At 52.7% G+C, this 14,620-nt stretch overlaps 1 protein-coding gene across 1 annotated transcript; it reads right to left on the bottom strand.

Moving 5' to 3' along the window:
* Nucleotides 1–3,147: 3,147 nt before the first annotated feature.
* Nucleotides 3,148–9,015, bottom strand: ISL2 (ISL LIM homeobox 2). The gene is made up of 6 exons (XM_027521703.1): nt 8,766–9,015; nt 7,699–7,888; nt 7,178–7,440; nt 5,130–5,413; nt 4,336–4,503; nt 3,148–3,934 (listed from the first exon to the last, which is right to left on the bottom strand). The coding sequence occupies exons 1-6, from the start codon at nt 8,821–8,823 to the stop codon at nt 3,818–3,820; spliced, it is 1,080 nt and encodes a 359-aa protein (XP_027377504.1). The 5' UTR covers nt 8,824–9,015; the 3' UTR covers nt 3,148–3,817.
* Nucleotides 9,016–14,620: the final 5,605 nt, after the last annotated feature.

Genomic DNA, 14,620 nt, shown 5'->3' with positions numbered 1-14,620 from the left:
TCCCCCAGACAGCAGTGGCAGAATCTCACATTTTTTAAGAGAACAATCTTAGACAATGTCTTACTTAAACCTAGTCTTTGCAGCTCTGACAAAACTAAGCTTTAAAGCTATTTCATATTCAAAACTGAAAGGCTGATTTCTGTTACAAAACCCATTAAAAATTAAAGTTCGTTGGGAATACTGCCACAGGGACTTTGAATTTCCCAGAACTGTGTAGCCTTTCAATATGTATTAAATTTTGTGGTAGGGTAGCCATAAACTTCTCCATCTCTGGGAATCTCTTTCCTGCTTCAATTACATAGAGCTACCCAAATTATTAGATAAATCTGCTGAGAAAATCTTATTCTAAGGTGAATCTACTTAAATAACTAACTCCCATTTCCCACCCTATGGCCTCTTTCATTGAACTGACTTTTTTACTACACAACTCGGTATCTCACTTTAAAAGTTCAGTAAGCATAAAATACACTTGTAATTGTTACAGGTAATTTAATTTACAAGGAAATCCCTACTGTATTACAGAAGATGTTTAAAGATGACCTGGGAGCCAGTAAAATTGATATTTATTAATGTAACTAACCAACCATAGATCTGACACCTCACCAGGGACCATCATAATAAGGCTTTAGAGTCAAACTCTACTCTTGGAAACCCAGACGGAAAACGATGTGCCCCTTTGGGTGGCTAGCAACAAACTACAGGAGAAGAGCTTCTGATGTTTTATACAGCAGTACACACAGATACAGGGCTTCCCAGGTGTCTCAGTGGCAAAGAATCTGCCTGCCAATGCAGGAGACTCAGATTCGATCCCTGGGTCTGAAAGATCCCCAGGAGAAGGAAATGGCTACCCACACAGTATTCTTGCCTAGAGAATCCCATGGACAGAGGAGCCTGGTATGCTATATAGTCCATGAGGTCAAAGAGTCATATGCAACTTAGCGACTAAACAACATCAACACATAGCTACAGGTATCCTAAATACACAGTAACCACTTTGATCAGAATAATTTCCCAATATTCAAAAACAGACACACTCATATAAATATCCAAAAAGGAATTATATTTTTGATCTATGGATGGCCAAAGAAAAAGTGACTGTAATTAGATAGGCAGATGTAGCATTAAAATACTGCAATCTGCCAAAAGCAAAAATTCAAAGCTAATTAACAACCAAATGACATTTTTCAAATTCAAGAACCTGTTATTTCCTTTTTAAAAAAGACAAAACCCAATATTCTGGATCAATCAAAAGTTTTCAAAAGTAAGACTTTTCAAAGTTTAGCCCCCTATCCAGTGGCCAACCAGAAGGTAAAAGGAAATATCTGTATTTCTGTTTGGGAGGGAAGAGTCTAAGTTAAGGGAACAAACCCTCAAAGACTCTAACCCTGATTATTAAAACCGTTTCTGGGCACTTGAGAGGTAAAGCTGGTCCTCATTAACCCTAAATATCTCTTCCTTTATCTCTAAGTTTGCAGCACCATTTCCTAAATCCTGAAGAAGAAGAATAATCTCTTTAACGTCTGTGCTAGCATCACCTTGACTTTCAGGAAGTAAAATATAAATGTGGCCCAATCTTCCCACCTCCTCCCATTTTCTTTCAGTAATTGCCAGCTTTGCTGCCAGCCTCCCGTTTCTAATGGAGGGGCAGGGGGAAGGGGAGAAATTCGCTTTCAGAATTCCGCCATCAGCTCAGCTGAAACACCTACAGTGGCCTCTGGCCATCCAAGCAGCCCATGGCTTTTTAACAGCAGGCATCAACTTCTTTGTCCAACGACCAAAAATGCCCCCTCCGACACATTTTTCCTTACCAGGCCCTACCTGAGCTAAGATGGCAACAATAGTAAGGGCGTTGCCCTCTTTCAAAACAATTCCTGGACAAAGGATATACCTTTGGGTTCTTTTAACTTGATAGGACAATGCCAGAGATTCTTCAAGAGTAGTGGAATCACTAGTAGGCTGGCAGCTTTCTGAGCCCAAGTGAGGACTGGTCTAGGAAAAGAATTATCCCAGGCTGCCAAAGGGTTAAATATTTGTGAAGGGTAAAACCTGAGCCTCCCGTTTTTTTGTGTGCTTGCCCGGGGGCCTGCTAGAGATTCAGTATCTCCCGGTTATTTCCTGCGATCACTAAAGCCAGTTTTCAAGAAAACAAGTCGCAGGGGTTTGAAATGTCACACCAAGTGACCTGGGCACGGCATATCCAGGGGCCATTCCCAGCCCCCTCCCACCCAAGCCAGCTCCCGCCCCCTGCATTTCGGGTCTGGAAAGAAAATAAACCAACGACACGCCAGACTGGTTCTGGGTGGACTTATTTTCCCTGGCAGCCGCGATCCTAGCGGGGGCTTGTTGTGGCTCCTTCAGTGTATCGCTTGCAGGTGATGCCAAATTCAGATAAGGAGCCGCCGCCCGGCCTTCTCTTCTGTCTAGACGGGGGAATTAATAAATGCAGCGAGATTGATCACGTCGCGCATCCACTCTGGGGACAACGCCGAGGATGAGCCGTCAAGGCCCCCCTTTTCTACACCGGGGCCCGCGGGCTAGCCTCGTGGCTCGGTGGCAGGGCCCGCGTGGCAGGCGAGCGAGGGTTCTGGATCTGAGGGTTCGGGCATCCAGACCCGCGGGAAGAGAACCGCACGCAGGTAGGGCCCGAATGCACCGGGCCGAAAAGAGTCGGAGGACCTTGAAGAACTCCAGGTTGGGTTCGGCTCCGGGAGCTAAAGCAAGGTTGAGACGGAACCGCTAGCCCCAACAAGCGGAACAGCAGACATTGGATCACCGCAGGTTTCCCGCCCAAACAGTCACCCCCGCTGCCCCGCGGGCTTCTGCAGCGAAACGCCAGGGATGAGGAACGAGCAGGGGGCGCGCAAGCTTCCGGGAGGGCCTGGGCGCTCGAGCGCTTCGGGGGGCCTCGCGGGGCCGCAAGGGGCGCAGGGAGCGCAGATACCCAGCCCCGCCCCCCTCGCGACGCCCAATCCCCGCCGGGCCCGCCCCCGGGCGGCGCGGGAGCACGCGGGCCAGCGGCGCGCGAGGCGCGGGCACGAGCCGTGGGCCCTGGGCCGAGTGTCATTTTCGTTGAAAGAAGCTCCAAGCTGCAACCTGCCTTCGTCCAGCCCTCCCGCTGCGCCAACAGCACACAGGAGCAGCGTCGCATAGGGTTATTATTTCTTTTTTATTAAGATCAAAATATTCGTCCCACTATGAACTGGCTGTCCTCACAATAAATAACAATAACTTACGTTTTGTTCGGCAAAGGCTCACACACTCTGTCCTCCGTCGACTGATAATTTAAAACATTTTCAAGGAAAGTCTCGTTTCTACTTTTTTCCGGCAATCATGCGCTTTGGGGGGTTGAGTGTCTGTTCCTTTGGATTGTCCCCGTCCTCTTCCCCGCTAGAAAGCGGGCGAAGCCACCTGGAAGCGCGGGGCCGGGCCGGGGCAGTACCCATGGTCGGCGCGGGAGAGCGCGAGGCTCGGCGGGCGCGGGACCTACCCCGCGCGAGCTCCACGCACAGGTGGGTATGTGGACGGGGGCGCCGCGGACCGAGGGAGAGGAGAGGGCAGAGCTAACGCTAGTCAACCCAAATTCTGGTTTTGTAAAAATAAAAGTCCTCGGAGCGGGGCTCTCCAGTCTGGTGAAAGAAGGTTGCATCCAGGCGATTTTGGCTGCCCCGACCTCCTCTCTCGGTCCTTTTTCTCTTTAAATAACAACAATCATAATTACAAAGGCGAGAGAGTTTTCGGAGCTGGTATGGCCTGAGCATGGGTGAGTCTCATGCAGGGAGCATGCGAGGTCCGCGGGCTGGCGGGGAAGGGTCCCCCCTCACGTCTCCACGGGACTCGGCACCATGCTGTTGGGGGTGTCCGGGAGCTGCGAGGACAGGGAGGTCACGTCGCTGCCGGAGGAGTTGCCTAGGGAGCCGGACTCAGAGAAGGAGACCTGGGGCAGGGGAGACACCGGGAAGGAGCGGGTGAAGACCTGCCCGAGCTGGTTTTCCCGGGCCGCCAGCTCCCTAAGGTATTCTTGGGACAAGTCTTTGACTGGGAGCATGCCCTTGGAGAAGTCGGCCCGGCCCCCAGGAGCACGCAGGAGTATTAGGGCGGGCGGGGGCACGGGTGGGTTAATCCCTCGACCTCTCCTCCTGGTGCTTTGCTTTAATCCAGGGAGACCTGGTTTAGAACCAATTATGGGCCGGGTGAGGTTGCAGCTACCAACCTCCCCCTTCTCCCAGCCCCTCTTCCCCTGAGAGCCCCCCAACCCTTCCCACCTTGGCTAAGCGACTAAATCCACCCCACCTCCCCCGGAGTCCAGCCTTCCGGGAGGGCAGAGCAGGTCCTCACCAGCTGCTGGAAGGCGGGTTGGTCCAGGTCACTCTGGAGCGCGAACTCGCTGAGCGCTTTCCACGGCGGCTGGTACGTCTGCACCTCGACTGCACTGCCCTGCACGGCGCTCTCGTGGCGGATGGGGCTGCCCGCCACCAGGGGCGTCCCGGTCAGTCCCTGGAGGCTCTGCGGAACAAGCAGAAGAGGGGAGGCAGAAGACGTTGGGTCTTGCGTTTCCCAACACCTTTGAGACCAGGACCCCAGGCCCTGGCACATGATTTGGAGCCTGAAACTGGGGGGGCATGCACTTGTCCGCAGCAGCCGAGTGAGCCCGCCTTCTCCACTGGAAGACACCCCGGGCCCCAAAACAGCCACCACGGGCCAGCCTCAGTGCTGGAAGCCAACACCGCAAGGGAACAAAACGCGAGGGCTGCATCCCACCCCCTCTCCGGGTTTGCAGAGGGAAAGTGTTCAAACCGAGTCCCGCTGAGAGATGGACACAACCCGCCCCTACTTGCTGGAGCTCAAAACCAGGCTGCCTTGGGCTCCGAACTGAGCCCAGGACCCCAACTCCGATCTACTGCTGGGGCTGGGGAAGACCTGACCTTAGATACAATAATTTAGATGCCTTCCAACCCCAAGGTAAGCCTCGCTCTGAAAGCACAAAGACACGCTATTTGGACTAAACAGTTCCGCCCTGGATCTCCCGAAAGCCGGCCCAGAAAAGGGAGCGCCGATGCAGCGGCGCGAACCCGAGGCTCCACCCGACCCGACCCTCCAGTTCCCCGACCCTCCAGCTCCCCGCCCCTCACCGTCTTGTCGTTGTGCTGCTGCTGCTGCAGTTGCTTCATGAGGATGGATTTCTTCTTGTCCTTGCACCGCTTGTTCTGGAACCAGACGCGGATGACCCGCGGGCTCAGGCCGGTCATCTCCACCAGCTGCTCCTTCATGAGCGCGTCGGGCCGCGGGTTGGCGGCGTAGCACGTCCGCAGAGTGTGCAGCTGCTTCTCGTTCAGCACGGTTCGCACGCGGGTTGTCTTCTCGGTCTGTTTGTGCACGTGCGGGCGCAGCGAAGGCTGCCGGCCGGATCCCGGGTCTGCGAGGGAGCGAGAGGTGAGCCAGCGGCCGCCACCCACTCCCCCTGCGCCCCGCCCCGCGGCGGCCGAGCCCCGCGGGGCCCGATCTCGTTTGTCTTTTCTTCAGTTTATTTCGTTTTCTGGTTCGTCTGTTCTCTCTTTTCCGTCTGTTCGTCCTATCCGGAGAAAGGTGTGCACTTTTGTCCCTTCCCTAGTTCCTCCACCGGGCTCCCCGCCGCGATCCCCGCAGAGCAAGCAGGGCCTGGGAGTTCCCGAGTGAGGCCTGTGCAGGACAGAAGTGGCTGCACCCTGCTGTGCCTCCTCCGCTTACCCGACCCCCGGAATACCCGCAAGGGTTCCGCGGGACGAGGGAAGCCCTCCGGAAGAGGCGCAGTTTCAGAAGAAGAGGCGCCTGGGACGCTGGAAGGGCAAGGGGCCCGAGCGCCGCGCTGCGTCGGGACAAGGGGGCCTGTCTGCCTCTCCCGGGAGTCCCCGAAGAGACCATCTCCCTGATTCTGGGGCCGCTCGGACAGGGCCAGACCGTGTGTCATTAAGACCTGGCCTGGGGTCAGGAGTGGGTCTCCCGGAACTGGAACAGTTCCTTTCTAACAGCCCTTGGACTTCGGCCCCAGGGTCTCCTTTCTTAAGGCTCTAGTTTCCCTGTCCAGCGGCCGTTTTCCCGGCCGGCCCACAACCGCTGGCACTCTCCTCACTGGGCCTTGGGTTCTCTCAACCCCAGGTTGGGTAGAGTCAGGTACTTAGTTAAGGCCCTATTCCGGTGGCCGGAAACCTTCAACAAACAAAAGGGAGACCAGGGTTCACTCAACACTGGCATCACACCCCCATCTGAACCAGGTCTACCTACCCTTGGATACAAGTCGCACTGTTTCAAATTATATCCCCTTCCAGGCATTTCTAGGTCTGGATAAATATTCACAAATAGCCCATCTAACTCAATGTCCTCATTCTATACTAAAGAGAGGGCCAGCGAAAGCTCAATCCCTTCGAGCACACAGCACCCAGAGTCTCAGCCTGGTCTCCAGACTGATGCTTCAGGTCTGTGGCTACTTGCTGGTAACTGCTCAGCTGGAGTCACCATTCCCACCGGCTAACCACACACTTAGAACCAGTCTCTGGCCATCTCCTGATTATGACCTAGAGCATGCCCTGGGGTGTTTGCCATTATCCCTGAATCCACTGTGCTTCCACTTCTTTCCCACCAAGAAACGTTTGGCTACATTGTTCATCAGACTGGGCCTCAAAAGAAAAACGCAGACATTTCGCTCTCTGTTGGCTGGTGAACCTTCAGAGCTGTGCCGGTGGACTTCTGCCTGGCTGGGCCCAGCTCTAGGCTGGGAACTCTATTCCTTACACACATACCCCCAGGCAAACCTGTCTTTCCTCTCAGGCAACACAGAGACTGCTTAAAATTCCCAGTATAAGGTCCTTAGAGTCACCACTTGAGTGCCCCGTTGTCATTTACCTTCCCCCTCCTACTACTACCGTGATCCACACATTCCTGAGAACACAAATCTCCGCAATTCCGAACACTCATACACACAACCCCGGCTCACGTTTTTTCCCGGTCACACACGAACACACACTCCGTCACGTTCCTAGCAGAGTTCTGCACTCACTCAGAAACCCCCACAATGCTGGCAAACGGAAACACACCCAAGTGACAAGTTTTCGTCCGAGCACAAGCACCCGTCTAAGAACACACACACCCACATGTGCACGGCACCCCGGAGCTGGCGGCGCAGTGCCGGCCGCAAGCGGCTTACCTGGCAGATGCAGGCCGCGGGCGCCGGGAAGCGGGCCGGGGCTGCGCGGGCTGCCGGCCGCCGCGCGCTCGAGCAGGAGGCCGTGGTCGGCGCGGCAGAGCAGCTCGTGCTCCCGCAACGAGAATTCGTCTCCCGGCAGCAGCTGGCGGCTGCACACTGAGCAGCGGAAACACTCGATGTGGTACACGCTGTCCCGCGCCCGCATCACCAGATCGCTGCTGCTGAAGCCCACCTGGCACTTGGCGCACTTGATGCCGAAGAGCCTGCGGGCCCAAGGCACGGGCGTTGTCAGCATAGGGCCTGTGGCCGGCCTCGCCCGCCGGGCTGCTACCCGCCCAGGGCACGCACGCCCAGGAGGCTTTGTGGTCGCGAGGGTGGCTGCGGGGACCAGCCATCGGGGGTTCCCAGGCCAGGAGACGAGTGGCGGCACGCGTTCGGGGCGGGGGCATGCCGGCGGCCTGCCATTCTCGAGCCTCGGCCCCGGCGGGCAGTGGCGCAGCCCGGACACTTGCGGGCCTCACCTGACGTAGTCCCGCTTGCAGTAGGTCTTCCCGTCTCTCACGAAGCACGTGCACGTCTCGTCCAGGTACTGGCTGCACTCGGCGCACTTGAGGCAGGCGGCGTGCCACTCGAGGTCTGGCGACACCCGCAGGATAAACTGATCGTGGATCTGACTCCCGCAGCCCACGCACATGGCCGTCCCGGGCTTCTCTGCCGGGGAAGGGCGCGGAGCCCGCATCAGGCCTGGCTGCCCGGACCCCGGCCGAGGCCGCTCCAGCCCCAACCCAACCCGCTCGCGCTCTCTTTCAAGAATTGGGACCACAAGATAAAAAGGAAATGGGCTTTGCAAAGGTCCAGATACTTGGAAACGAAAAAAACGAAAAAACACAATCTTCTGAATCTGTGAGGGTTTTTAGTCTCTCCCCACCCCTTCCTCAGTTTTTCGGGTTTTTTTTTTGTTTTTTTTTTTACGGTATTACATTCACTTGGACACAGGCGTTTTGTTGATATCTCCTGTAACTAAAAGCTAAGATGTAAGTGAGAAGAAAGGGTAAATAGACATTTAAGCCCTGCGGACGCCACCCCATCAATACTGAACGGTGATGTTCCGGCATTTCCGTCCGCACACTCCCTCTCTCCGCGACTCCCTCCTATCCCAACACAGACACATCAGCTTTTAGCGGAGTCTCTGCTCATCCTCTTTGACATTTTTTTAGCTTAAACATCCCAGATCAAGCTAAAGAAATCTTCCTTATTTGAAAGGCCGAAAGACAAGCAAGCAAGCAAACAAAACAAAAACCCACATCCCTAAATCAAACTATTGCCCTAGCGCAAAACAGAAGCAGATTTCACAGCCCGAGGTCAGCCTAGCAGGCTTGAGAAAGAATGTTTAATTATAAACTAAAACAACAGGATTCCAAAGGATAAGCGGTCCTGCAGGGAAATCTATTCGTTTTGATTTTTTCTCTCTCAGTGTCCTGTCAAATAGAAGCCACTTGTAGAATCCGCTAAACATTGTTCTGCATTAGAAATATTGCATATTGAGCGCACACACACACACCACACACATATACAGAGAAAGACTTACTCTTGGAATGATCCCCCATAGTACCTAGAAAAGGATAGTGAAAAATAATATCCACCATGCAGAAAAGAGATGTGCGCAAAGCGTGCGGCCAGGGGCAGAAGGACGAGGGTCGTGCACCCAGCCTCTGCTCTTTGCTAACTAACTCCTCCTGCCCCGCGGAGTTGAAGGAGCGATTCCGCACCGGCCCGCACGCAGCATGACGTCAGCACGCATTCGCCCGTGGCCGGAGCTGGGGGCGGGACCTGTGGCGTCACGAAGCTTCCCCAGAACCGCGGGGGATGCGGGGGAGGTGTTAGGGACTTGGGGGCTGATGGGCGGGGTGGGTGGAAGGCGGGAGTGACAGGGGATTGGCTGAAAGGAAATAAGCCAACCCTGATTGGCCCAGAGTGAACAATGGAGCGCGGCCCCCTCCCCGGAAACCTACAAGGATCCTCATTCTGGCCCCGGGGGCTATCCCGGCTGGATCTTGCGTCACTGCTGAGCTGTCTCCGCGACCGCCGCAGCTCTGAACTTCCTCTTAGACTTGCGGGGCGGTCTCCCTAGGCGTGCTTGAGCAGGGTGATGAATACCTGGGGGAGTAAAGGGCGGGGGTGTCTCTTTAAATGCTCCTTTCTTTCATTAACAACAACAAAAAAATTCACTCTCTTATGAGGAGAGCTGGGGAGAAAGAAAGTGGTCTGTTTGGACAAGACCTTCACCGTCCAGCCGGTGAGGGTTCTCTCAGACGCTTTTGTTCTCAGGGTCCAAGCGAGAGAGAGAGGTTAAGGGTTTGGGTAAACTCTGTTTAGACGTTCCCCACCCGTCCGCCTGCGGAAAACTCCGAGTTGAAGCGTTAGGTGGGTAGCACCAGAACACAGAATCCGAAGACCCTCGCCGGATCCAGACTCCAGCCTTGACTTGCATTTGGGGCGGGGGTGTAATTTGACACGGACTCCCTCATTCTTTCCCCCACTCGAATAGCGCAGCTCCTTCTAGGAACAAGACTGGGGTCGAATGTGTGTCTCACTTCCAGAATAAACGATATTTATAAACTCTTCTGTTTTATTTCACAAACGAACTGCAATGCAAATAATTAGAAACAAATGTGGTGCGCAGGGTGATTTACTATCTGTGCAGTGGCTTGTCGTTCCTTAGAAAACCTGCGACTTCTGAGCAAAGTCCAGGCATTTCTTTCTTTCAAAGAAATTGCTGTGGGTTTTGTCTGAAAGGGTTCAAAGACTGGCCCATGAATTATAAATCACACTTACCCAACCAGGGTGGCTGTTGTTGTTTTTCCCATTAAAAGGTGTACCAAGAACTTGGTGTACGCTTGAGTGGGGCGCAGGTGGGCTCCTAGGCATAAAATGTCTCCACGGGAATCTCAGATCCGGCCTACGTCGACCTGAGGGCACGGTGGAGCTCCGCGGCCCTTCTGCTAAAAACGTAAGGCTTGTCGGCCTCACGCTCTGGACTGCTTGCCGGAAAATGGGTGCAGTCAAGTACGCAGGGAGAGGCTTTGCTGAGAGCTGGAGCTAGACCCTTAGCGCGCACTGAACTCACTACCCGAGGACCGTCTCCACACGGCCTGCGAGTGCCCCTCCGCCGGCCAGCGCTGTGCTGAGCGCTTCACGTGGTAGCCCCGTCGGACTTGTAAGACTTTTAACCACCGCTACTACCTTTGGAAGGTCTGGTCTTCTCACTGTCCGGTTTTTTAGCACAGCTTACCAGCTGCTGTGCCCACATGCCATTTCTTGAGTCTTTGGCCACTTAGCGCCCCGAACAGCACTTACCCTCAGTGTATGTGGAGCACGTCGAGGTGGGGAGAATGCTGCGTTCGAATAACGTGTCTATGAAAATGAACGGGGTTGAGAAACGAGGAGCGGGGAGTATGGGTAGATATGGCTGCACGTGGCCACTCTGTGATCTCAGGCATGTTATTTTACTTCTCTGACCTTCAGTTTCCTCATCTGTAAAATGGGATCAGTCAGTCAGGCAGTTCAGTCGCTCAGTAGAGTCTGACTCTTTGCAACCCCATGAATCGCAGCATGCCAGGCCTCCCTGTCCATCATCAGCTCCCGGAGTTCACCCAAACTCATGTCCATCAAGTCAGTGATGCCATCCAGCCATCTCATCCTCTGTCATCCCCTTCTCCTCCTGCCTCCAATCCCTCCCAGCATCAGAGTATTTTCCAATGAGTCAACTCTTCCCATGAGATGGCCAAAATATTGGAGTTTCAGCTTTAGCATCATTCCTTCCAGAACACCCAGGACTGATCTCCTTTAGAATGGACTGGTTGGATCTCCTTGCAGTCCAAGGGACTCTCAAGAGTCTTCTCCAACACCACAGTTCAAAAGCATCAATTCTTCGGTGCTCAGCTTTCTTCACAGTCCAACTCTCATGTCCATACATGACCACAGGAAAAATCATAGCCTTGACTAGATGGACTTTTGTTGGCAAAGTAATGTCTCTGCTTTTGAATATGCTATCTAGGTTGGCCATAACTTTCCTTCCAAGGAGTACGCCTCTTTTAATTTCATGGCTGCAATCACCATCTGCAGTGATTTTGGACACTGTTCCACTGTTTCCCCATCTATTTCCCGCAAAGTGTTGGGACCAGATGCCATGATCTTAGTTTTATGAATGTTGAGCTTTAAGCCAACTTTTTCACTCTCCACTTTCACTTTCATCAAGAGGCTTTTTAGTTCCTCTTCACTTTCTGCCATAAGGGTGGTGTCATCTGCATATCTGAGGTGACTGATATTTCTCCCGGCAATCTTGATTCCAGCTTGTGCTTCTTCCAGCCCAGCGTTTCTCATGATGTACTCTGCGTATAAGTTAAATAAGCAGGCTGACAATATACAGCCTTGACGTACTCCTTTTCCTATTTGGAACCAGTCTGTTGTTCCATGTCCAGTTCTAACTGTTGCTTCCTGACCTGCATATAGGTTTCTCAAGAGACAGGTCAGGTGGTCTGGTATGCCCATCTCTTTCAGAATTTTCCACAGTTTATTGTGATCCACACAGTCAAAGGTTTTGGCATAGTCAACAAAGCAGAAATAGATGTTTTTCTGGAACTCTCTTGCTTTTTCAATGATCCAGTGGATGTTGGCAATTTGATCTCTGGTTCCTCTGCCTTTTCTAAAACAACTTGAGCATCTGGAAGTTCACGGTTGACGTATTGCTGAAGCCTGGCTTGGAGAATGTTGAGCATTACTTTACTAGCGTGTGAGACGAGTGTAATTGTGCGGTAGTTTGAGCATTCTTTGGCATTGCCTTTCTTTGGGATTGGAATGAAAACTGACCTTTTCCAGTCCTGTGGCCACTGCTGAGTTTTCCAAATTTGCTGGCATATTGAGTGCAGCACTTTCATAACATCATCTTCCAGGATTTGAAATAGTTCAACTGGAATTTCATCACTTCCACTAGCTTTGTTCATAGTGATGCTTTCTAAGGCCCACTTGACTTCACAGTCCAGGATGTCTGGCTCTAGGTGAGTGATCACACCATCGTGATTATCTTGGTCGTGAAGATCTTTTTCGTACAGTTCTTTTGTGTATTCTTGCCACCTCTTCTTAATATCTTCTGTTTCTGTTAGGTCCATACCATTTCTGTCCTCTATCGAGCCCATCTTTGCATGAAATGTTCCCTTGGTAAAATGGGGTAGGGGGGGTAAAAATAGTATCTACCTCTACTGTTGTAAGAATTTTTCTCTGGAAAAGGCTTAGAACAATATCTGGCACATAGTGCTGCTGCTGTTGCTGCTAAGTTGCTTCAGTCGTGTCCGACTTTGTGCGACCCCATAGACGGCAGCCCACCAGGCTCTGCTGTCCCTGGGATTCTCCAGGCAAGAACACTGGAGTGGGTTGCCACCTCCTTCTCTAATGCATGAAAGTGAAAAGTGAAAGGGAAGTGCAATATGTGGTAAATAAGACACTTATCATTATGGCTTTATATTGGGAGTCTGTGTGTACACTGTGCCTTACCTGTTCCCAGGGCCTGCCTGCCTCTGCGTGTGGAGGGGAAGTCTAAGTCTATCTGTGTGTATGTGTCGTCTGATGATTTGTTTGTGCATTTCCATGTATGCTTGTTCTGTACATCACTTCTGTGGGGATGGAGGCTCAGAAAGTGGTCTGAGTGAAGAGTTTGTGTACGGATGATGTTTGTGTAGTTGGGCACAGTCTCAGAACTGGGAGCCAGTATGTGGTAGGTACCCTTCTGTAGTGAACTGAGAAAAATGCTCTTGGCTGCTGGTCTTCCCTCCCCAACCACTCTGGGCCTGGCCAGACTTTCAGCACCTAACTAGGAGCAAGCAAATCAATTAACTCAATGGCTCAGGCAGCCAGGAGAGGGCGGCTCTGGGCTGGAATCCTAAGTCTAGACTGTTAATCTCTTGGGCCAAGAGAAATTCTTCCTACAACCCAGAAAAAACAATTATTTGAGACCTTATTAGGGAAGGGGGTGTCTGGGGGGCAGTGGGCAGGGGTAGGAAGGAGGGGAGGTGTTGAAGGGGCAGTAGGGTGAGTAGATGATCTCTCCTGGGATGTCAGGTAGCCGAGTCATAAACCAGTATTCTTTCAGTCTCCATCATGTGCTGCTGCTGCTGCTAAGTCACTTCAGTCGTGTCCAACTCTGTGCAACCCCATGGGCTGCAGCCCACCAGGCTCCTCCGTCCATGGGATTTTCCAGGCAAGAGTACTGGAGTGGGTTGCCATTGCCTTCTCCGCCATCATGTGCTAAGGTCCTGTTATTAGCCTATTAGGTCTTTACAGCAATGTGATGAGGTGGGTGGGCCTCCCAGGGGGCTCTAGTGGTAAAGAACCTGCCTGCCAATGCAGGATGACACAGGAGAAGTGGGTTCAATCCCTGGGTCGGGAAAATCTCCTGGAGGAGGGCATGGCAACCCACTCCGTATTCTTGCCTGGAGAATCCCATGGACAGAGGAGCCTGGTGGGCTACAGTCCATGGAGTCACAAAGAATCAGACATGACGGAAGTGACTTAGCACACATGCACGTGACGAGTGGGTAGTGTTAGATTCCTTCAATCCCCGAGGAAACTGAAACTTAGGGAGGTGACATGATTGCTTCTGGTCACAGGATAAATCAGAACTGCCATTCACAGCAGGTCTGCCTGGCTCCATAGGCTTTGCTGCTTGCACTGTGGTCGAAGACCCACGTGAGTGTGGTTCCATCTGTCACCAGCTTCACTTCTCTGGGGCTAGAAAATCAAGGACTGTTTTCAAGACCCCCTCCACCTGGGTCTCCTGGGTCACAGCCATCCTTGAGAGACAGCACAAGAGTGAGAGAAGCAAAAATCCTTTTCCCCTGGCACAGCCACAAGGTGCCATTGATCTGACCCTGCCTTGGGTAGCTGCTTTCCAGATACTCCCACGGTCCCCTTCTCCATGTCCCAGACTACAGGACACAGGAGATCTGGGGGCCCTCCATTTCTGGGCTTTAGAGTGCTCTCTACCCTTACAGGGAATAGCAGCTTGAGCTCCAGAGCTCCATATATTCCATAAAACTAGCCCCGGCTATGACCCTCCTCCTGGGAAGATTCTGGAAGCACAGAGAAGTCTCTCTGGATTCCCTTTCCCCAGACCTCCACCACCCCACCATTACTGCCTTAAACTCTACTCACAGTCCCCCTAAAAGATAGGCTTACTGTTCGGAAATCCTTGAGAAAGCACAGAACAGGTACTCACTCACAATACAGGGACAGCAGCTCCCACCCTGAAAACAAAACCTGAAAGAAAGGTCAGGAAGGAACCTGGGGCCTGGGAGCAGATCACAAAGCAGGCTTTATTATCTTACAGTTTTGCTTAATCAAGCCTTCCTTCTTTCCTTCTAGAACTCGCGAACCAAAAAGCTACAAGAC

The sequence above is a fragment of the Bos indicus x Bos taurus genome, chromosome 21, assembly GCF_003369695.1.
Source record: "Bos indicus x Bos taurus breed Angus x Brahman F1 hybrid chromosome 21, Bos_hybrid_MaternalHap_v2.0, whole genome shotgun sequence".
NCBI lineage: Eukaryota > Metazoa > Chordata > Mammalia > Artiodactyla > Bovidae > Bos > Bos indicus x Bos taurus.
This window is presented reverse-complemented; position numbering and strand designations above follow the sequence as displayed.

Excerpts from the sequence above, each read along its gene's own strand:
- ISL2 (XM_027521703.1), bottom strand. The coding sequence starts at position 8,823 with ATGGTGGATATTATTTTTCACTATCCTTTTCTAGGTACTATGGGGGAT. Across the intron at positions 7,441-7,698 it reads TGCAAGCGGGACTACGTCAG|GCTCTTCGGCATCAAGTGCG; the intron begins GTGAGGCCCGCA and ends TTGGGCCCGCAG. Across the intron at positions 4,504-5,129 it reads AGCAGCACAACGACAAGACG|AGCCTCCAGGGACTGACCGG; the intron begins GTGAGGGGCGGG and ends CTTGTTCCGCAG.